We start from the raw sequence: 20,236 nt of genomic DNA, 5'->3' as shown, positions 1-20,236 counted from the left end.
AAGCTAGACGCCACTCACAGCCCTTGTGACCGTTCCATGCTGGTGGCTATTCAGCCTCAATTTGGTCTGTGATGTCTATTAGATGGATGGTCCATTCGAGAATATCTGTCCCCCACGAAGACCGGTGCCACAGAGCGTGAGAACCACATTCAAAGCGGTAGATCCTCCTACTAAATGTGGAAAGTTCTATTAAACTCAGTACGGGGCAATGGTAACACCTCAGTCCGCCCACATCTTAGTCATTAGAAGTGATTTTACCGTCTAGAATCTAAAGTTTCAACCATTATCCACCCTCTTCTAGCTGAAAGATGCTGGCGGACCTGGGCGGAGGGTAGCAAAGTAAGTTCTGACGGCCGGGAGCGATGAGCTGGCAGTGCTTCCGAAGACGTCGCCATGTCATTCTGCAGCCAGTCAATGGGAGATACCGCCGGGACCTTAGCGCCACGTCATTTATCACACTGCTTTCTCACCGATGTTGAGTGCGAAATCGTCACAGGTTACGCGCGCATGTCCCATGATGAATAAACTACAGTATATATAGATACACTTATCCACGTTCCATCACATCTATGCCTCGTCCGGGCCCAACATGAGCTCCGGACGAACCTTCTCGTCAAACTCCTCTGGCGTCAGGAATCCTAGCGCCACTGTCGCCTCCTTCAATGTCGTGCCCTCCTTGTGCGCCTTCTTCGCGCACTTGGCGACATCTACAAGAGCAACACATCAGTAATGCTGTGAAAATTGATCGTGTCCATCACGTACTGTCATAGCCAAGGGTCTTGTTGAGGATGGTAGCCAACATGAGCGACTCGTGGAGCAGCTGATTAATGCGCTTCTCGTTTGCCTTGATGCCGACGACGCAGTTCTTCGTGAATGAGCGCGAGCCTAAGGTATATTTCTCTTTAGTTCCTTTCGGAACGTGCCAACAGAAAGAATGCATACCGTCAGCAAGCAGACGAATGCTCTGCAGAACGTTCTTGATGATAACCGGCTTGAAGACGTTCAACTAAGCAATCGAATAGATGTCAGCATCCGTAAAGACCGACACGCCCAGTAGAACGCACCTCGAACTGTCCGCTAGCACCAGCAACACTGACTACAGTCTGATTGCCAATAACCTGCGCCGCAACCATAGTCAACGCCTCACACTGGGTGGGGTTGACCTTGCCAGGCATGATACTGCTACCAGGCTCGTTCTCTGGCAGCGCAAGCTCGCCGAATCCACAACGAGGGCCAGATGCGAGGAATCGAATGTCGTTGGCAATCTTCATGAACGAGCAAGCAATGACATTCAAGGCACCGTGCGCCTCGACAAGTGCATCATGGGCCGCAAGCGCTTCGAACTGAGAAAGTGATCAGCACGAGAAACAAACAATGCGAGGTCGTGATTACCTTGTTAGGCGCGGTCTTGAACTCAAGACCAGTGATCTTCGAGATCTCAGCGGCGACCTTCACATCGAAGCCCTTCTTCGTATTCAGGCCCTGTGAAAGCCAATTCAAATGTATTCCAGCAATAGATATCTATGTGAGGGGCCTTACGGTTCCGACAGCGGTACCACCCTGCGCAAGCAAGCTGAGACGCGGAAGAACAGCCTTTACTCGTTCAATGCCATTCGTCACTTGCTGGACGTATCCGCTGAACTCTTGTCCAAGAGTCAATGGAGTTGCGTCCTAACAATCGCCACGTTAGCGAAAGGAGCCGTACGAGCCGAAATCGAATGACCTGCAAGTGCGTGCGACCAATTTTAATGATGTGTGCAAATTCTTTCGACTTGACCTCGAGCGCATCCCTCAGCTCAGTCAAGGCAGGCAGCAAAGAATGAGTGATCTCCGTAACGGCGGCAATGTGCATGGCCGTGGGGAACCTACAGTAGTCATTCGCCGTTTTTCATCAACGCTTCGCTGATATACTGATGCTACTTACGTATCATTGCTACTTTGGCTCATGTTCACATGATCGTTGGGATGGACAGGCTTCTTCGAGCCAAGCTCACCTCCGAGCATCTCAATAGCACGGTTCGAGATGACCTGCGGTGACATAAAGATTAACCGAAGAAGAACACGCAGGATCTATGCGATGAGCGCACCTCGTTGACGTTCATATTGCTCTGTGTTCCGCTACCGGTCTGGAAAACGACCAGGGGGAAGTGGTCGATGAGCTTGCCCGAGATGACCTACCGCAGCGCGAAGCTCATCAATGCTGCAGGACACACGCCAGTCGCGTTCTAGATACCTCATCTGCAGCCTTTTGAATAGCATCGCCAATCTTGGGATTCAACCCGTAGGTTTCGTTAACCACAGCGGATGCCTTCTTAAGAACGCCAAACGCCTTGATCAGGGGAGGAGGAAGGCGCTCAGTGGGACCGCCAATGTCGAAGTTTTGCAGAGAACTTTGGGCAGGACCAATGGGTTAAGCAGCCGGCGGCATTATGCGGGGGACTCACCGCTGAGTCTGCGCCCCCCAGTAGCGATCTGCAGGGACCTGGAGTTCACCGAACGTATCGCGCTCAATCCGATGCTTCTGATCCTGCAAGGTCATCGCGACTTCAGTGTTCTACTTTTGCAGATCTTCCCATCTATCTCACCATGAGGAAGGAGGACGAGGAGAACTGCCTCTGAGAGGTGGCGGACCGCTGGGCTTTCAGCTGCAAAGGCCAGATGGAGCAGGTAGAACACGATCACATGAGCTACAGATCTGGCTTGAAGATGGCCTTCACTCACGAGTTGTGGGCGAGCGAGCCGGACGCGCATCCCAGGCATTGTGGCGACTGACTGTTAGCAGACGTCAAGGATGTTTTCGAGGTAAACGAAGGTTGCGAAAGCTGAGCCGTTTGCCACGCTCAAGTTCAAGGAGAATGGGTGTTGCGGATGTCTCCGATGAGCTGCCCCGACTTATTCCGTCGGCCGCCAACCTCTGTGAGCTTGTCTACTTCACACTTCGGCCTTTGACATTACTGGCTCACCCTGGCGGGTGTTTTCGCCTCAGCTCGACGCTTTCACAATGCCATGATGTTCGAGCTCGCTGCAGGACAAAAGACGCGCTAAAATGTCCTGAAATGGGCCACCGACGTGAGGCCGCTATCTCATTGGGCGGCAACGCGTGTAGAAGCGATGCGGGGTAGGCGCGTCCGGCTATGGATCACGCGAGGACATAGTGCGGGATTTTCACGTGCACTGTGGCTCCATAATATCCCCAGCTCGGTTTCTCAGCTTCCCCACACTCTATCCTGACTTTGCTCGTCTTGTCTCACGTCACTCGCTGCGGACAACGATGTCGACCGTTGCATCCCAACTCATCCTTCACCCATTCGTCTCGCAGACGTTGAAGGTGCTCGGAACTACCCTCGGACGTGACAAGGTACTCTGAGTCTCAATGCCGCGGTACCCAAGATATTTATCGACGCCTAGATATACCGTGCCGTGCAATACTTCTCGCGTTTCCTGGCATGGCACCTGCTTTCCCGAGGTTACAAGATCGAGGCAGCGAGATGGAATGCACTCAAGTCCCATCTGACCCTCGCCAGGAAGTGTATGTACCTTCGGTCTTAATACGGGCTGCGCTGATCGGATCTACAAAGTGATGCGTATTGGAAAGCCATTGGAACACCTCCAAGCCGCACTGCGCGCTGCTCAGAGCCCTGGTGAGGTAGCGGAACAGATCACCACAATCTGCCGGCAGCTTGGGTATTTCGGCTACCTCTCGTATGATATGCTCGTTTGGGTGAGTCATCGCGTTGGTGAAGTGCTCGAATTAGCTTTGATCTGTGTTACAGGCGAATACTGTGAAGTTTTTCAATTTCAAGCCCTCCACTGCTCAGAAAGTAAGCAAGAACGCAAACAGGTTCTGGCTTGCAGCAGTTCTCTTCAGCATCACGCACGGTCTGCTCAAGGTTGGTGATAGCACGTGAAGGCACTATCATGAAGTAATAACTCCTTTCAATTCAATGTTAGGCTGGCAGACTAGCGAACGAAGTCGGGAAACTGCGAAGCGCACAGCTTACTGACAAGGGCGGTGATGCCGACCGTGAACTGAAACTGAACGCTATCCAGAAGTATGCCTCCAGTCTGTCACGGCTGTCGTTTTACTGACCTCATCTATGACAAGGGCGCGCGAGGTAACGCGCCACCAGTTCATCATCGACCTCTTCGATGTCTGGATCCCCGCGACGAACATCGGTCTGGTAAATCTCAACGATGGTGTTCTTGGCATCTTCGGGTAAGCATTCACAAGCTCGAAGACCACGCTATCACTCTGACCCTTTCGACTGTAGTCTCATTACGTCCTTGCTGGCGCTACAGTCGCAATGGATAGCTGTGAACCGTAAGTAGATGAGACTGATAGTTAATAATTATGCATTTGCTTGGTACGAGATGACGTTCGTCTGTCATGGCATTGAGAAATCATGCTATGGGACAATATATCTATATCGTCGTTTTCTTCAACACTTCGACAGCAAGCATACCAACGGCGGCGAAGGACGCGGACAGATGCATTCCTGTGGCCCAGAGTCCCATGCGGAATAACGGGGAGTTAGGGTCCGGAGCTGTCGATGCGAGTGCCAACTGAATGCACACAATAAGCGATCTTGTAATAAATTTCCGAATGCAACGAGCTACGATGTGGAGCCTTGTCCATCCCGCTGCTCTCTCCGCAATCGAAGATATTCTTCCCGCATCGCTGCCATAGGCTCAGGACCTGTGCTTGATGTACGAGCATCAGGATCAGAGCAACACAGGTACAAGCATCATCCAAGCAACTCCGCCACTCACTATTGGACCATACAATCCTGCAAAGCTCTGTATTTGCCTTTGCAATTCCAAGCGACAGAAAGTGTGCGTCCTGCAGCACATTCCGCAAACTCTACAAGGATAGTCGTAGCAATTACTTTGGTGATGGTTCGCGCGACCCGTTCAAGCCAGACGCACCTTTCACAATGGGGTCGCATTCCTTCATTGCCTTATCCTTCGCCGTCTTGAGCAGGATATCCTCCTCGCGTCGCGATATTGCGTCCATGGGCGTTTGGCGGTTCGACAAGTCGGACGAATGCTGCAGTACTAGGAGACTGATCGAGACGGGAGGGAGCACGTGGCATTGGAAATGAGTGGCGTCTAGTTGGACGGGCGCTCCGGTCGGGCGAACGAGCTGAGCACAGCTCGGTGCGCTTGCTGAGTCTTGCTCGGACTTACCAAGCGCAGCCCTGCTGAACTGCCCATTGCTGCCAATACATTGCCACCATGCATCGTTCTGCGTGTTCCGTGAACACTCTTTTGCGCAGAACTCGGGCATCTAGATCAGTGTCGCATATTCGCACGCTGGCGACACCGTCCTCGTCCAAATCGAGCTTTAGTCAAAATCTTGCAGAGGGACCCACGCTGGACGACTTCATTGCGGATGCTGTGCCCGACAGGATAGTGCTCGGAAATACGAAGGGGTAAGTCCAAATCCATCGGGCCTGGTGAGGGTTACCCAGACGGCGCCGTGTGCTCTTTGACAGCCCTCGCCTGCCGTCTCACCTGAAGACGTCAATTCCGAAAGGGGCCTCGTTCACGAAGATCAAGAATGACCTCAGAGGATTGAAGCTGCACACAGTATGTGAGGAGGCGCGGTGTCCCAATATCGGCGATTGTTGGGGTGGGAAGGAAGGTGCTACAGCAGAGGAGGGGCGGAGTGCCGCAACTGCTACCATCATGGTGAGTGTACTTCGAATCTCCTAACTTTTCGTTCTCTGACACTCTGGGGCGGTGTAGCTGATGGGAGACACATGTACACGAGGGTGCCGATTCTGCTCAGTGAAGACTTCACGTGTACCACCACCCCTTGACCCTCACGAGCCGGAACACACAGCAGAAGCCATCAGTCGCTGGGGACTGGGATACATTGTATTAACGAGTGTGGACCGGGATGGTTCGTTCCTGCTTCTTATGGACGGATTAGCCTCTGATTTTCTTTACTAGACCTCGTGGACGGAGGTGCTCACCACTTCGCGGAGACGATCACGAAGATCAAGCAGAAGTGCGTGTAATCTGCCTCGTGCACTGAGCCACCCGCTGATCTTATGGCATCCTATTTGTCGTTACTGGCAGAGCGCCTCAGATCCTGGTAGAAGCACTCACAGGCGACTTCGGTGGCTCTCTTCCTATGGTCTCCGTCGTGGCAAAGTCTGGATTAGACGTCTATGCACATAATATAGAGACAGTCGAAGCATTGACTCCCTTCGTTCGGGATCGCCGAGCAGCATTCCGACAGAGTCTGAGCGTACTAGAACATGCAAAGAAGGAAGGTGTGCGTGTCACAAAGTCTAGTATCATGCTCGGAGTGGGAGAGACGGAAGATCAAGTGATGGACGCCCTCCGAGGTAAGCAGTCAAATGCCGATATACCCTGTTAGTACTGATCATCCATGATTGTGCATATTTTCATAGAACTTCGTAAGGTCGACGTTGACGTCGTAACGTTCGGCCAGTACATGCGACCCACGAAGCGCCACATGAAGGTGGACCGTTACGTAGAGCCCGCAGAATTCGACCGATGGAGGCAGGCTGCTGAAGATATGGGGTTCCTTTATGTCGCAAGCGGGCCGCTTGTGCGCAGCAGTTACAAGGTTAGCAAACGTATAATGCATGCGTGAGACTACTGATTGGTGACGTATTCCTCATGTAGGCGGGTGAGTTCTTCATCGAGAACGTGTTGCGGGGGAAGGCCTCCGAGAAGAGGGCAAGAACGCTTGTGGCCGCCTCTGAGGTAGGACAGGCAGCACGCACGGTGTCTTAAGGAACTCTATCCATGTTACAGTAGAGTTTGTACATACTGTACCCTTTCGACCATAGGTTCAGTCACGGTCACACCCTGGCCTTTGAGTTCAAATGTCACGTGTCACCGGCCGGTCTGAACTAAGGGTCAGTTCAAAGGTCACACCATTCCAGAGCTCTTTTCGCCATCTCTCCCACACAATTAAGCGCCTGAACTGAACTGAACTGTTGTCTGTTGTCCCGGTCACAGGGGGTTTTGAACTAGGTCCGGCCCAGTTCAAAGCGTCACGCGTCACACCCCATGAACCTATCATATGGTCGAAAGGGTACAGTAATCTTTACTACTATCACTGGTCCACTAATGCAATTTTTTCAGAGTGGCGCGTCCTATTCTGCTGTCAGTGAGCAGACCCCCTCGGAGATTTTATTCTTACAAATACTGGGGTCTTGAGAATACTGAGAAATATTTGTGAGTGAACAGGATGTGAAGTGGATGAAACCGAGGATGACTTCCGGTCGCAACACCAATGCAATTATCAAGAATCATCAGCCACCGTGTGAGAACGTCTTCATTTTGACAGTCCGATCCGGCACCACTGAAAATGGATGTTCTCCGACGCAGCTCCGCCATTCTCAGCTCGAATGGACCTTCTAAACCTTCCTTATTTGGGTATGATTCTCGTTCTGGCAGCCACTCACTCCTTACACTTCTCCCAGAGAACACAGGGCTCGCGCAATATATGTCGGCTTCTGTCAACATAGAGTTCACATATATACGAAATCTACCTGAGAGCCTCATGAGACCACGTTCAGCTGTACGAGCAAGCGAGCCTCGGGAAAGCTTCAAAATGAGGCTCTTCACTGTAAGTACTCGTCCCATATGCTAGCAACATGCAATGTCAAAAATCTGAATAGACAGCCTTGGCTGTAATACTTGCATGTACATTGCGTGAATTTTTTAGATTTTTGAACGCGTTATTCAGACGTGAATTGCATTAGGGTTGCAATTGCATTGTGGGGCCAGTGCGAATAGGCACCCGGCGCCCATGGCTCGGTCACCGGCATCTGCCGGGTTTGGTGATCGCAACTCAAGGTTGAACCTTATTTTTCTCGTCCAGTACACCGACCTCAAAACACACCGCCAGCTCCGTCCTCAGCACCCATCTCTCCTTACACAATGGTAAGCAGCCATTGTCATGTACCCAAAAGGTGTTTAGAAGCTCAGACAGCCTGCAGGATTCCGCAAAAGCCCCCGTCAAACTCGCGACTGTCATCAAGGTCGACTATCCCGTTGCCCACTTTTATTTTGGCCAGCTCTGAAGCATTCTTGTATCTCATTTAGGTCCTTGGTCGGACTGGCTCCCGTGGTGGTGTTACACAAGTTCGTGTCGAGTTCATGGACGACCCCAGCCGGACGATCATCCGAAACGTGAAGGGTCCTGTCCGGGAGAAGGACATCTTGGCTCTCCTGGAGAGTGAGCGTGAGGCCCGGTACGTGCCATCTGCGCTTCTTGTTGGCTCTGCTCTTACCTGGAAATTTTTTCAAGTCGCCTGCGCTGAGGGCATCGTTACGTCTTTTCCACGTCTTCTTCCCATTCTTCGGTTCTGGTATTCCTACTATCTGTATGATCGTACAAATGCTATGCCCACGACGCAATCGCATTTCCGCTGTATCGATTCTCATATGGCGTGCTGCGTTTGTCCGTGCTTGTCAAGAAGAAGTCGTGATAGGACTTCTGGCAGGAAGCTCGGAGCAGCATGTGAATCGCGATGTCTATAACATCACCCAAAGGTGAATGACGATCTCTGAGTCTCTCTCATACTACTGAGCGTCTATCGAACGGGATTGCATCTGGCATGTCGGCGGTCGTGGCATAAATATTGCGGTTCACTGCAGCGTAATCAGCGGTGGATAATACGAGTCGCGTTCGCGGGACGCAGTCTGGTAGAGTTTGGTGAACACCCACACCGTTCTTGTAAAATGGGGCTTGCAGGCGTTTGTCCGTAGTCAATGATCTCCGAGTCGCCGGAATGGTGATGGCGGTCCCGTCAAGCAGCGACCCTGTACGACCGGCACGCCCCTTACGCCTCAGATTATCAATCAATCATTTTTGGGTATGTTGGCCTGAAACGATGTCGGAGAATACTGTCATTCCGCTCTCGCCGTCGTCTTCGTCCGAGTAATGCACTGCCTACTTATACCTCGGACTCCTGCTGACCACTCCACTCCCTGACTGCTCCAGATATTCTTCTTGACCGCTGACCGGTTTTGCACGCATGTCTCGCAAAGCAGCGTATGTCACATTGCTAACCAAAGCATCCTACCTCCCCGGCGCACTAGTGCTGCATTACTGTCTGGTTTCCGTGGGTTCAAAGTACCCGCTGGTAATCATGGTAACGACAAATCTACCCCAAGACGTTATGGACGTCTTGCGAAGGAGGGGGATTACTACGCGGACCGTAGACCATCTTCTACCCGAAGAGGGCACCCATAACCTCCATGCTCACGATGAGCGTTTCATGGATACATGGACAAAGCTGAGGTGAGAAAAAAAACTTTATGACAGATCCATTCATGTGCTGACGTCAGTTTCAACAGAGCATTCGAGCTTACAGAATACGAAGTACGCCGACCAGGCAATCCTACTTCCGCAACTAACGCTTCTATTTCAGCGTGTCGTTATGCTCGACTCCGATATGGTTGTCATGAGAAACATGGACGAGTTAATGGAAATCGCGCTACCCAAAGACTGGATTGCCGCCGTCCACGTATGCGCGTGCAATCCGCGCAAGCTACCGCATTACCCTTCGGACTGGTGAGAGTGTTTCACACTCGCCAATTACTTGTCCCGATAAATCCCTCCAGGATCCCCGACAACTGTGCGCATACCCCGATGGTACATCCAACGGCACTCACGTCGCCGCCGCTCATCACAGAAACCAGTCCGCGCCCTTACAACCTCCTAAACTCCGGAACGGTCGTGCTTAATCCATCAGAAAGCCTCTTTGTCGCCATTAGACACTTCCTCTCCACATCGCCTCTTGTACCCACCTTCTCCTTTCCCGATCAGGACCTCCTTGCGGTCTTTTTTAGCGGAAAATGGAAGCCTCTGCCGTGGTGCTATAATGCGCTCAAGACGCTGAGGATCGTACACAAACCGCTATGGCGCGACGAGGAGGTGCGATGTCTGCACTACATTTTGAACGATAAACCGTGGACTCAGCCGCCCGGAGCTGGCGGCGACCACGAAGAAGTGAACCAGTGGTGGTGGGATCGATATGAAAAGTTGGAGGGAGAAATGCAGGCGTCGGATAGCGCAGGCTGGAAGCTGGTATCCTCGAATGTCGCGCAGCGCTGACTCAGATGCAATCATCTCTTAGGCTGCCGTGGACAGCATATCTCACGAACGAATAGCGGTTTTTTGCGATCTATGTAGAGTCATACAGATACAATCTTCTCGTAGTTATCAGGTCTTGATTATATAACAATGTGTATTGACGTAGACAGCCTATTGATAGAAGAATTGACAGAAGAATTGATGGTGAATGGTGAAGGAAAGAATCGAGAAAGCGGGGTTGTGTCTTCACTGTCGCGTGAATACACCGTGCATCATGCTCTCCACGCTACATGCACTTCATCTGTTCGGAACCTGCGACATTTGGACGTGAGTGGCGCTATAACGGCTTTGTTCATAGCAAGAAACTACCTCTGTGTGCATGTACTCTTCGCTAAGGGAGTCTGGAAGCCCATCCGATAACTCAACAGTCCGGCTTGGGCAATCATGATGCCATTATCGATGCAGAACCTGTGATATGGGCACATCAGCGTGAGGTGCCGATGGCAAAACGAACGCACTCACCTCTCGTCGGTGGCAAATACCTTTCCTCCACGCTCCTTTGCCATGACGCCCATCATCTCCTGTAAACGCTCGTTGCCTATTGTAGGCAGAAGATCAGTAAAGATGCCGCAAATGTAATCCTCATGACACTGACAACCGACACCGCCGACAATGAGGACCTCCTTGCTCCCGATGTGGGCCATGGCTCGTTCCGTAATTTCTACGAGCATTGCATATACTGTCTCTTGAAGAGAGAAGCACAAATCCTGCGGTGTGATGATGTCCGTGTCCGCCTCATCCCGCGGGCCGTTCGGTCGGAACCGTTTATCCATAGTATACGCTTCTGTGGAAGTCAGGATGCCGGAGAGACTGACGTCCATTCCCTTCGTCGCGTACGGAAGTGGAAGCAGGCGCTCTCCTCTGCGTATCACATTATTCTCATCGCGCCATATCTGGAGACAGCAGACCTCTTACTTCTTTGCTTCCTGTTCAATGTTATACCCGGGGCTCGGGTCGTTGCTCAAATTAATGACTCTGGCGAACCGGTCAAGACAATTTCCAACGGCGATATCAAGCGTCTCTCCGAAAATGCGATAGCACTGCTGAGAATATGCGATCACTTGCGTGTTGCCTCCGGATACGTATAATACCACTGGATTCTGTGCCCCTGTAATCTGTCGCCCCATTTCGATATCTAAGGGGGTAAATTAAGACAGGCATCGTATGGTAACCTTGCGACCTGCTTACGACCAACGCAGTGATTGACGCCTACCAGAGGCTTGTTGTAGAGGAGAGACAGGGTCCGCGCAACGAGGGCAACGGAGACGAGCGGCGCCCCCATACCAGGGCCTGAGAGACTCACGTTATTCCATACGTAACAGAAGTGCAGGAGCCACCTGGATCACATACCCTTCGTGTAGCAGATACAATCGATATCATGCAAGGACACACCCGCTTTCTTCAAGGCATCGTTGATTACTGTCGAGGCCCATTCGCGATGATGTTGCGCAGTATCTCTGGGAAGGAACCCTTCTCCTGGAGGTGTGACATACGTGTGCCTAATATTGGACATCACCGTCGTCGAGCCGTCAGGGTCATGTCGGATAATGCCTGCTCCAAACTTGTTCGCGGATCCTTCAAGGCCTAAGGCGATGTACGACCTGTCTGCAGAGCAAGTGAGGTCCGCATGGCTATAGCCTGCGTGCTTTTCCGCATACCGATATTTTTGAGGGGAGATCGTTTACGGACTCTGCCTGGCATGTCGATGCGAGTGTGTGGCCTTGCACTTGCAGACCGGCCGTTTATGGGAAGTGATCGATCAGAATGCCACGTGACAGACATATACGGTATTAGACGCCAGAGTCATGCAGAGTCAACGAAACTTTTGACTTGAAAAGAAAAGGTTACGATCAGACTTGACCTGCTTGCGATATGTCTGCACAACCTCTCTGGCTGCGTTGCGAAAAGAAGGAGTTTGAACGCCGCGCGGCGTTGACTCCCACTACTGCCAAAAAGCTCCTTGATGCGGGCTTCGACATCTACGTCGAGCGCGATGAGCAACGGATCTTCGATGACTCGGAATACGAGGCGTAAGTACATCTGTGATCTGTGTAAAAGCAGGATGCCCGTTGACGCGGTGCAGATAGTGTCGGCGCAAAGCTCGTAGAGCATAACTCGTGGCCTAAAGCTGCTGCCAACATCCCTATCATCGGGCTGAAGGAGCTCCCCGTCTCCGATGCTCCTCTCATCCATACACACATCCAGTTTGCCCACTGTTACAAGCGCCAAGCAGGGTGGTCATCGGTTCTGGCGCGCTTCAACAAGGGCGGAGGCACCTTGTATGATCTAGAGTTCCTTCAGGATGCCAACGGTCGTCGAGTAGCCGCGTTCGGATACCATGCCGGGTTCGCAGGTGCTGCAGCTGGGGCTCTTGCGTACGCTGCACAGAAGAAGGGTGACACGCTTGGTCAATTGCATCCTTATGCGAACGAGGAGGCCATGATCACTGCGGTCAAGGAGGCTCTGGGAGGAAGCGGGAAGGGAGTGAAGGCACTCGTGATTGGTGCTCTGGGAAGATGTGGGCGAGGAGCTGTTGATCTGTTCAAGAAGATTGGCCTTGACGAGTACGTATTCTTCTTCCGAGCCTGAGCCGAATTAATCGTGCCCTCCATTGCTGTCCGTCTCTAGGGACGATATTCTCAAGTGGGATATGGCCGAGACAGCAAAGGGAGGACCCTTTCAGGAGATCCTCGACGTCGACATCTTCGTGAACTGCATCTATCTAAATACACCCATCCCTCACTTCCTTGACAAGAAGCAAATAAATGCGGCAGGCAAGAACCGCCGTCTGTCTGTCGTAGTGGACGTCAGCTGCGATACAACCAATCCGCACAACCCCATTCCGATTTACAACATCAACACGACTTTCTCGCATCCTACCGTGCCCGTTGACGTCGGGTAGGCCCTATTGGTTATAAGATGATAGATACTCACCTAATCACCCGTTCTTTCAATTGCAGGCCTGGAAACCCCCCTTTGTCAGTTATCTCTATCGATCACCTGCCGACACTTCTCCCCCGCGAGGCGTCAGAGCAGTTCAGCTCGGATTTGTTGCCATCCCTACTTGAGTTCCCCAACAGGCAGACGGCACCAGTCTGGTTGAATGCAGAGAAATTGTTCCGGCAGAAGCTTGCGGAGGCTGTGGAGGCAGAGGGTCTCTGAGTGGTGGGATGCAGATAGTGCTAACGTTGGAGGACGGCGGGAAAGGCAGCTTGTATTGTACAGAGCACGACGTTCTTGCTCGAAAGGTCGCATCCACAGCTCGCAGCTAAGCCGAGGCACATGATAGCTGCGACGAAGAAGCGTTGTAGGGTCCAGAAGCCAGAATCGCGTTGCGACGACGTCGTGTGGGCTGCCTTTCTCTGCATGACAACAATTGACAGGAAACTGCTCGGTGAGAATAGTCCGTGAAGCTCGAACGTACGTGGAAGGTGTTGGCGGCTATGCATCACGGGCGTCCTGCACCTGATGGGCAGTGCATTGATTCCAGCGGGGGCGATGTCCAGGCCATACGCAATCACTGAGCGAGGCGACGAGAGCTCGCAGCACCGCCGCTGGCTGCGGATATTCTGTCGAGGACAAAGGAAAAGCTGATGCCAACGATGATTACCTGGAACCCCGCTGCCGGTTGCTAGGGCAGAGGCAGAGATGTGATGGGAGTAGTGAGACAAGGCGGTGTGCAGAGAACAAGCGTAAAAGGTGTGTACCATCGTTGCGCGTGCCTCCCTGTCTGCGGTTCCCGTGCTGCTGGTGTGTTTTCTTCTCAACTCTTTCCTCCTCCTTCTCTTTATTCCCCCACAGGGCCCGGCCGTCTTCTCCGGTGCGAACGCTGTGCTAACTTGCACTGGTGCTGGTCGCCTACCCAACTCCCTTCATCTGTATCAACTCGTTCTGTCCAGTCTGTATCTATCATCTGTTCGAGTCGCTCTTTCCACAGTATCGTACACATAATGCTTGCAATCCCGCCTATTCCTGAGATCTCCATCTCCCTTGCATCCCCCCAAGAGCCCGAATCCGAGCCGTTCTCGCCGTTCTCGCCCAGTTTCTCCAAGAATCAGCCGCTTGTTGAGGACGATGACGGCTGGAGGGCGACTCTGCTGTCGCCACCTCCAATGCTCTCTCCGAGGAACCTTTCTCCCTTGCGTCCGGTAGACTCTGTAAGGGGAAGGGGCTTGGAAAGAGAGCGGTTCGAAGCACTTCTCAGAGCCTCTAGAGAGAGGAACGTGGGGTTGGGTGCGAAGAAACCGATGGATCTCCGGAAAGAGATAGCAATCAAGGCTCATAAAAGCAAACAGGGTCAGTCCATGTCCATCTTGCCTGGAGTACCGATATCCTAATTCATTGTTGCAATTCGCCGTTATGTTTTGCCAGTCGAGCGTCGTGCCTTGTTCCTGTCAAAGGTGCAGGCTCCGCCATCGCCCACCGCTACGCTGACACCGAAGACACCTCCCGAGTCTCCGGCCATCTTTCACTACACCTTGCCTTCTCCTGGTCTGGACTCCCCTATCGCCATGTTCGAGTCATTGTCGCAGCATCAGCGTAATGCACCCGTCCGCGAGCCTTGGGTCGAGCAGGTGGAGTTCCGTCTGGCCAGTCATGCTGCTCATGACACTCCCCTGAAATCGGCGCCGGTGTTCAGTAAGCGGAAGCCCTTGCCTTCGCTTGATCAGATAACTGCACGCCTCGGCTCTCACGTCGCGGGACCCGTAAGCAAAAGCCGCTCGCCGTCTCGTGCATCGGCACGGTTGCCAGCCTTCTTGCAATCAGGCAGACAGTCTCCTCCCGGGCAAGCGCCACAGCTTATTCAAATCGATCCGGTGCCTGTCGCACAGGCGAGACGCCCGCCTCCGACTGCCGTGGGCCGCTTGCAGTTCCCAACAAGGTCTGCTCGGACAGCAGAGTTTCCGAAGATAACAATCCGTGAACCCAAACCTTGCCTCCCTCCGGCCTCTCCCACTCTGTCCCCTCCTCCGGGCCTGGAAGTTACCACTACGCTGGTCCCGCGCACGGCTACGACATCCCCGACTCAGATCACCGAGTCTAATCTCCTTGCGCTGAATGCAAGCCTAGCTTCACGCGAGGATACCGCGCGAAAGATGCTGACTCGACTCAGGCGTCGCACGCTCCCTCCCACAGCCGCCACGTCTGACATTGTTGGATTCTCGCCCCAGGAGGAGCACGAACGGAAGCTCCGTCGGCGCAGTGCTCCACCTGAGCTGCAGGAGATGGGACGTTCTGGATTCTCGCATCCAGTCCTTGCGCTTCCCGGAGCTTTCTGAACGCGTATCTTGGCCGGCGTTTTCCCGGCATGCGGTCTCCGTCCTGTCGTTTCGTGGCTTTGATTTACATGGACTGAATTGTGGACGATTACCGACTCTGACGACTGGACCGTGACTTGATTGATTCTGACCTTGATCCTGCTTCTTGTTTTGTAGCATCTTCATACGATTGGAATCCTGTGTAGGGGGGTGATTGTATCATGGCGCTAGTTTATTTATTTCTTCGGCATGGAAGCTCGGAGAGGAGAGGTAGATCCATCCTGTCTCAGTGCTGTTCTTCGCACAGATAGAGCATACTGTTACTTTCAGCACGGGCACATTCGCATTTCTTTCTTTACGTGACCAGCTAGTGACCCAGTGCCAATACAGATGGAAGGGCTGTGCCCTGTCTTCCAAAAGTTCAACAAATTATCAGGTTCTTCATGGGCGTGATAATCATAATCTCGATGTGCGTGAGACAGGCCTCACACACGTTTCGCGAATATCGAAGGTGGTTCTGCTGTTGACATCTCGCACAACATGCTGGAATAACAACAACATATATGAGATTGCAAGCACGTTCTCGATTATACATATCACGATCGAGAAAACGGGTGGATGACGTCGGAGTGGATGAGAAGATGAAACAATCACGAAAGCTGAATCCAGAGAACGTCACCGGACGAACTGGTCGCCAATCTCGCGATTGGAACCAATATTAACGATGGCGCAGCAAGTCCGGGGAGACGAGCCGCTTGGCAAGACAATAGCATCAATGAGGCGTTCGAGTCACTGCCATGTATGTACCTGCTGCAGCCGTCCCGTAGTTGCTGCATCAGACCCACCTCCAGTCTGACGTTGAAACGAGTAATGACCATGGCCAACCGATGCATTTGGGTCGGGCTCCGGTTCAGGTGTAGGCTCTTTGCCCCTGAGGCGTGATAGGACACGCAAGCGGCGGTCTTACGAATGCCAGCCCGTGAGTGCCATACAATCAAATCTCCGAAGCTGACAGGAACGCACTGTAGTCAAGCCTCACGTGCTCGTCTGCCTCTTCATCCGAATCCATGAGCGGATCGATGGTATTACCGATGTGCCATGCGTCTGTAGGTAATCGGGATGAAGAGTGAGTATATCAGTCCGGAAATAGCTCTCACTGACGTTCTAGCATGCTGCGTTCTTGAGGCTCACCTGTGCGAAGCATTCAAGTCAATCATACGCGGCTTAGAGGAGTAATTAACGAGCTAGCGCACCCTCGTAAAGCCGCGCTCGGATAGGTGGACGGGAAGCCGGCTCGATGACGGCATGAGGATGAACGGGATATTCACGCGACACTGACGACCCACGACTACCGCCCGAAGTTGCACCCGGAGTCGAAGCGTTTTGCCGCTGTATCCGAGTACGCCTAATAGCAGCGAGGTCCTGCGCTGATTAATAGAGCCAGCTTGTCAGTAACGTGCAACAATCGGCTGAAGTCGGAATTCGCAGCGATTCAACTGACCTGTAATACTGGACGACGGAGCGCTGGGCATCGGAGTGTCCTTCTGGCGGTTCTTCTCATTCTCCATCTCATCGACGAGCTCTTTCAAGAACTTGCTCCTTTGCGCGCTCATGCGCCTACCCCAGTCCAGTTCCTCAACGGGGTCGACATTCTCCTGGTCCATCTCCTCCCGAGACAGATTGCACAGACGGGGAACCTTACCCGGGTTTACGCGAGAGTACTCATCATCGAACGGATTAGGATTATCCGGACCTTGCAGATAGTGGAACATAAGCCACAGGAACGCTCTCGCGCGCGATGCCGAGGACAAATTGACGGGAAGGAACAGATCCAGAAATTCGACAGGCGCATCAAAATGGCTATGCGCAATTTGCTATATCAAATTTATTTGACAGTTAGTTCCGGTTGGGACCAATGACAGCGGAACCTGCCTGAGCATTATTCGAGTTTGAAAGAACAAAGATGAGGTTGACGACACTGGTCGGAGGAATATGTCCCGCTCGCTAAATTCGTAGCGTCAATCGGTAATGCAAAGAATGGAACATCCTGCAAAGCCATACCGCTCGATCTAATATTTCCGCGGGGGTAGAGGGCGGCGTCCCTCTGAATTCTTCAGGCAAGAGTGCAGCCTTGAGGCAGTTCTTGATGCGAGGGGCATCCTGCAGATTTCCATCTGTCTTTTGCAGGGAAGGCACGGGATGATAGCTCCGCAAGGCTGTTTTCATCTCCGGAAAGACTAGACGGAAGGGGCTCAATGAGTAAACATGCCGCGCAAACCGCACGAGACGATGCAGTGGAGACATACAGGCCATGGTGGTATTTATTCTGCCAACGTTAGTGAGGAGCGAGATTTTCGCGAATTCAATGGCGAATGCCGGGGTCTCAACCATCTTGTCCTTCAGCACCTTGGAGCATTTGTTCGAGTTGTACAGTGCGTTAACATAGAGGTCGCAGAAGTTGACCATGGGTTTTCCGGGTGCCAACGCATCAATGAAGGCCACGGTACGATCGGCGAAGATATAATAGAGGAGATCATATTGGAGGTCTGCGCGGGTCAGCATTTCTGCGTCTGCGCGCTTTATTGGCAAGGTTTTCCGGCCCAAATATTGTGGACTACGCGCAGGAATTCAGCGGCTACCCCTAAGAAAGCGTGCGAATATAGTAACTGCTTACGGAGTGTTGACCTGTTGTGGGTTCCATGTCTGGACGGTAGGCAAGGACGAGAGACGATCTGTAAAGCTGGATGACGCCATGAAGAGAAGGAGGGAGTTGCCACGGAAAGTACCACTGACCCTCTGAGGAGGCGCTGGTGTGTTCTTCATCCATGCTTTATACGGAAAAATGGAAAGCGGGGTCTAGTGCTTGAGTTGTATCTCACGTGTGCGGTGGAGACAGTATGCTTGGTCCGATACACATCAGCTCAAAGAGGATCGATGGGTGCTAAAAGAGAAAGAAAAGAAATATCGAAAATTGACAAACGCAAGTGCACCGAAAGAAGGCCGATGGGAGTCTATCAGAGAGCGGTGGGAGCGTGGAAGTGAGGGTAGGAGGAGAGAGGAGGGCGGGGAAAATATGGAAACAATATTTACCCAGGTTATGGGTCCATCTGGAGATTTTGTCGACCAGGCCTTTGGTGGCTGAGGAGAGAACGTGACAAGCGCCGAAACGATCTCACAGGCTGATCTCCGCCTCCCAACGCCCTCACGGCACCTTCGCGGATGCAAATTCTTCCCCCTCCTCCTCCATTTTCAGCCCTCGCCGCCACCGCACCCTGCACCTCCCCAGCGTCCGGCTCTCCTTGCTTTCCTCCTCCTTCTATCTCGCGCGATCTATCTGCGTCACGGCGTTAGACACTCCTCTCCAACGCGCCGACACGACAAACTTCTGTCCTATTCTGGGCCACTCGCGTCCCGTTCCTCCACCGCCAGCAGTGCGCGTGTTGGCAGGCACCGAGCACGGGCGCAAAGAGTACTTACTCTCATCGGCTATCAAGGAAATCTGCAGGCTACTCACCTCCGCTTCATGTAATGCACGTCAGCGCCACATATCTCATCCCGGCGCTAGCGGTTCAACCGCGCAGAGGCTGACTCGAACAGAGTGTTCTATTGCTGTGTCAAAACATTTCTTCCCGACGTAGAGTTCAGTCGTCATCCAGTGCCCCGGTAGTCTCGAACAGTCCGTATGGCCGCACCCCTTTCTTCCGGCTATCTCGCTCCTATCAAACTTCCTACGATTAGCATCTGTAAGTGATCCAGCAAATTGCCATTGAATTGCAGTAAGCTTTTGGGCGCCAAGAAACATGAATGGCTCGCTTGTCAAGAAGAACACGGGTGTGGTTCTCTGCCGATATGCGTCTATCTGCCGCGGGTACCGAGGGTCAAACTGTATTTGAACAGTTGACCCTGAAGGTTGTATGCCCGGGCCAATTCGGGCTCGTCGCCTCTGTTTTCAGGCTTAGATTCCCCCTATGGAACTTTCTTACGTTGTCCATGCGGAAAGATACAGTGTCCGTGCTGTAATCAATGCGTGGCAACTGATAATCGACTTGACACCTGGGTCCCCAGAATTGAGTTGCTGTTCCACTGACAGTGACCGTTCACGTAATCCCGCTTTTTTAACCAATACAATCTGCATCTGGAGGTGCTAGACTCGATATCGGTGACAATCTTGTCGAACCCATTGCTCGAAGCAGAAACCAGGCCGGCAGGTTGTTCGCAAGCATTGTTAAACTCACCGTTCAACGTTCAAGGGCGGAACCTTGTGTGAGTTAGGAGACCGCATCATCCCTTCTCCTCCAAGACGCTCACTTCGAGTTCGCAATACGTCAACACGCATGCAGTGCCGATGGATCGGTCTTCTGAGTTATCTGATATTGTATGTCGAGCGCTTTATCGCCTCAGACATGTCGCTTGGTAATGTAGTCAAGAATTTTGCTCCAGGTATTGCCCATCCTAGCGTATCAGACCTCAAAGGTCCGACTCAGCGGTGAGTTGTTCAACAGCGTGTGACTCATGTCCATCGAGTTTGGCGCGTCCGCTTCGCGATGGAACTGCAATTAACTGAAATGTGTGATTCTGTCTTGTTTTGTTCGTAGCAGGAATGAAAATGAGTTAGGTATATATACTATGCTCCATGCATGATAGATGCTCCTGCAGTCGATGCATTTGTTCGCACTGGAGATGCTCTTACGAACGTCGCACACCGGCGACTTCGAGTCGGACGCGACAAGCTAGTCACATGACCGTGACAGCTTCCGCTTTAGGTTAGGACGAAAAGTCCTGTACGTGTGGCCGCCGGCAACGACGCCTCCTAGGACCCACCACCTCCCAC

General features: G+C 52.5%; 10 protein-coding genes across 10 annotated transcripts; 6 read left to right on the top strand and 4 right to left on the bottom strand.

Moving 5' to 3' along the window:
* Positions 1-567: 567 nt before the first annotated feature.
* On the bottom strand, positions 568-2,539 carry LAESUDRAFT_652663 (fumarate hydratase; the record flags this gene model as incomplete). Its single annotated transcript, XM_040904374.1, has 11 exons — positions 568-707; positions 763-885; positions 943-1,006; positions 1,065-1,343; positions 1,393-1,482; positions 1,540-1,671; positions 1,724-1,865; positions 1,925-2,028; positions 2,088-2,174; positions 2,234-2,390; positions 2,445-2,539. The coding sequence occupies 11 exons, from the start codon at positions 2,537-2,539 to the stop codon at positions 568-570; spliced, it is 1,413 nt and encodes a 470-aa protein (XP_040764561.1).
* Positions 2,540-3,271: 732 nt separating this feature from the next.
* On the top strand, positions 3,272-4,329 carry LAESUDRAFT_736701 (peroxisomal biogenesis factor 11; the record flags this gene model as incomplete). The annotated part of the gene is made up of 7 exons (XM_040910711.1): positions 3,272-3,358; positions 3,409-3,529; positions 3,579-3,721; positions 3,774-3,890; positions 3,952-4,052; positions 4,106-4,216; positions 4,272-4,329. 7 exons carry the CDS (start codon positions 3,272-3,274, stop codon positions 4,327-4,329), a joined length of 738 nt encoding a protein of 245 aa, XP_040764560.1.
* A 440-nt stretch (positions 4,330-4,769) lies between these two features.
* On the bottom strand, positions 4,770-5,014 carry LAESUDRAFT_652605 (uncharacterized protein; the record flags this gene model as incomplete). The annotated part of the gene is made up of 2 exons (XM_040904371.1): positions 4,770-4,861; positions 4,927-5,014. 2 exons carry the CDS (start codon positions 5,012-5,014, stop codon positions 4,770-4,772), a joined length of 180 nt encoding a protein of 59 aa, XP_040764559.1.
* Positions 5,015-5,172: 158 nt separating this feature from the next.
* LAESUDRAFT_699684 (mitochondrial Lipoyl synthase) lies at positions 5,173-6,941 on the top strand. The gene is made up of 7 exons (XM_040906391.1): positions 5,173-5,432; positions 5,496-5,691; positions 5,749-5,905; positions 5,956-6,013; positions 6,085-6,356; positions 6,423-6,601; positions 6,661-6,941. The coding sequence occupies exons 1-7, from the start codon at positions 5,236-5,238 to the stop codon at positions 6,769-6,771; spliced, it is 1,170 nt and encodes a 389-aa protein (XP_040764558.1). The 5' UTR covers positions 5,173-5,235; the 3' UTR covers positions 6,772-6,941.
* A 925-nt stretch (positions 6,942-7,866) lies between these two features.
* LAESUDRAFT_699680 (uncharacterized protein) lies at positions 7,867-8,529 on the top strand (the record flags this gene model as incomplete). Its single annotated transcript, XM_040906390.1, has 3 exons — positions 7,867-7,929; positions 7,986-8,027; positions 8,092-8,529. Exons 1-3 carry the CDS (start codon positions 7,927-7,929, stop codon positions 8,527-8,529), a joined length of 483 nt encoding a protein of 160 aa, XP_040764557.1. The 5' UTR covers positions 7,867-7,926.
* A 497-nt stretch (positions 8,530-9,026) lies between these two features.
* LAESUDRAFT_652472 (glycosyltransferase family 8 protein) lies at positions 9,027-10,108 on the top strand (the record flags this gene model as incomplete). The annotated part of the gene is made up of 4 exons (XM_040904365.1): positions 9,027-9,292; positions 9,349-9,373; positions 9,423-9,565; positions 9,616-10,108. The coding sequence occupies 4 exons, from the start codon at positions 9,027-9,029 to the stop codon at positions 10,106-10,108; spliced, it is 927 nt and encodes a 308-aa protein (XP_040764556.1).
* On the bottom strand, positions 9,926-11,859 carry LAESUDRAFT_725576 (peptidase M22 glycoprotease). Its single transcript, XM_040908846.1, has 8 exons — positions 11,806-11,859; positions 11,498-11,752; positions 11,336-11,437; positions 11,063-11,282; positions 10,743-11,008; positions 10,610-10,685; positions 10,457-10,555; positions 9,926-10,399 (listed from the first exon to the last, which is right to left on the bottom strand). Exons 1-8 carry the CDS (start codon positions 11,846-11,848, stop codon positions 10,360-10,362), a joined length of 1,101 nt encoding a protein of 366 aa, XP_040764555.1. The 5' UTR covers positions 11,849-11,859; the 3' UTR covers positions 9,926-10,359.
* A 104-nt stretch (positions 11,860-11,963) lies between these two features.
* LAESUDRAFT_725575 (Formate/glycerate dehydrogenase catalytic domain-like protein) lies at positions 11,964-13,491 on the top strand. The gene is made up of 4 exons (XM_040908845.1): positions 11,964-12,177; positions 12,235-12,711; positions 12,776-13,045; positions 13,108-13,491. Exons 1-4 carry the CDS (start codon positions 12,020-12,022, stop codon positions 13,307-13,309), a joined length of 1,107 nt encoding a protein of 368 aa, XP_040764554.1. The 5' UTR covers positions 11,964-12,019; the 3' UTR covers positions 13,310-13,491.
* Positions 13,492-14,097: 606 nt separating this feature from the next.
* On the top strand, positions 14,098-15,426 carry LAESUDRAFT_758991 (uncharacterized protein; the record flags this gene model as incomplete). The annotated part of the gene is made up of 2 exons (XM_040912527.1): positions 14,098-14,443; positions 14,519-15,426. The coding sequence occupies 2 exons, from the start codon at positions 14,098-14,100 to the stop codon at positions 15,424-15,426; spliced, it is 1,254 nt and encodes a 417-aa protein (XP_040764553.1).
* A 492-nt stretch (positions 15,427-15,918) lies between these two features.
* Positions 15,919-18,287, bottom strand: LAESUDRAFT_725572 (uncharacterized protein). Its single transcript, XM_040908844.1, has 9 exons — positions 18,080-18,287; positions 17,712-18,019; positions 17,467-17,642; positions 17,338-17,409; positions 16,907-17,279; positions 16,659-16,832; positions 16,567-16,596; positions 16,429-16,509; positions 15,919-16,367 (listed from the first exon to the last, which is right to left on the bottom strand). Exons 1-9 carry the CDS (start codon positions 18,226-18,228, stop codon positions 16,195-16,197), a joined length of 1,536 nt encoding a protein of 511 aa, XP_040764552.1. The 5' UTR covers positions 18,229-18,287; the 3' UTR covers positions 15,919-16,194.
* Positions 18,288-20,236: the final 1,949 nt, after the last annotated feature.

The sequence above is a fragment of the Laetiporus sulphureus genome (genome assembly GCF_001632365.1).
Source record: "Laetiporus sulphureus 93-53 unplaced genomic scaffold LAESUscaffold_18, whole genome shotgun sequence".
Lineage (NCBI taxonomy): Eukaryota > Fungi > Basidiomycota > Agaricomycetes > Polyporales > Laetiporaceae > Laetiporus > Laetiporus sulphureus.
Note: the sequence above shows the minus strand (reverse complement) of the source record. Positions and strands in the feature narration are given on the sequence as shown.

Excerpts from the sequence above, each read along its gene's own strand:
- LAESUDRAFT_699684 (XM_040906391.1), top strand. The coding sequence starts at position 5,236 with ATGCATCGTTCTGCGTGTTCCGTGAACACTCTTTTGCGCAGAACTCGG. Across the intron at positions 5,906-5,955 it reads AACGAGTGTGGACCGGGATG|ACCTCGTGGACGGAGGTGCT; the intron begins GTTCGTTCCTGC and ends TTTCTTTACTAG. Across the intron at positions 6,357-6,422 it reads AGTGATGGACGCCCTCCGAG|AACTTCGTAAGGTCGACGTT; the intron begins GTAAGCAGTCAA and ends ATATTTTCATAG.
- LAESUDRAFT_725576 (XM_040908846.1), bottom strand. The coding sequence starts at position 11,848 with ATGCCAGGCAGAGTCCGTAAACGATCTCCCCTCAAAAATATCG. Across the intron at positions 11,753-11,805 it reads ATCTCCCCTCAAAAATATCG|ACAGGTCGTACATCGCCTTA; the intron begins GTATGCGGAAAA and ends CTTGCTCTGCAG. Across the intron at positions 10,686-10,742 it reads CATTGTCGGCGGTGTCGGTT|GCAACGAGCGTTTACAGGAG; the intron begins GTCAGTGTCATG and ends TGCCTACAATAG.
- LAESUDRAFT_725575 (XM_040908845.1), top strand. The coding sequence starts at position 12,020 with ATGTCTGCACAACCTCTCTGGCTGCGTTGCGAAAAGAAGGAGTTTGAA. Across the intron at positions 12,178-12,234 it reads GATGACTCGGAATACGAGGC|TGTCGGCGCAAAGCTCGTAG; the intron begins GTAAGTACATCT and ends CGGTGCAGATAG. Across the intron at positions 12,712-12,775 it reads AAGAAGATTGGCCTTGACGA|GGACGATATTCTCAAGTGGG; the intron begins GTACGTATTCTT and ends GTCCGTCTCTAG.
- LAESUDRAFT_725572 (XM_040908844.1), bottom strand. The coding sequence starts at position 18,228 with ATGAAGAACACACCAGCGCCTCCTCAGAGGGTCAGTGGTACTTTCCGT. Across the intron at positions 17,643-17,711 it reads AATAAATACCACCATGGCCT|TCTTTCCGGAGATGAAAACA; the intron begins GTATGTCTCCAC and ends CCTTCCGTCTAG. Across the intron at positions 16,597-16,658 it reads CCGAGCGCGGCTTTACGAGG|GTGAGCCTCAAGAACGCAGC; the intron begins GTGCGCTAGCTC and ends TGCTTCGCACAG.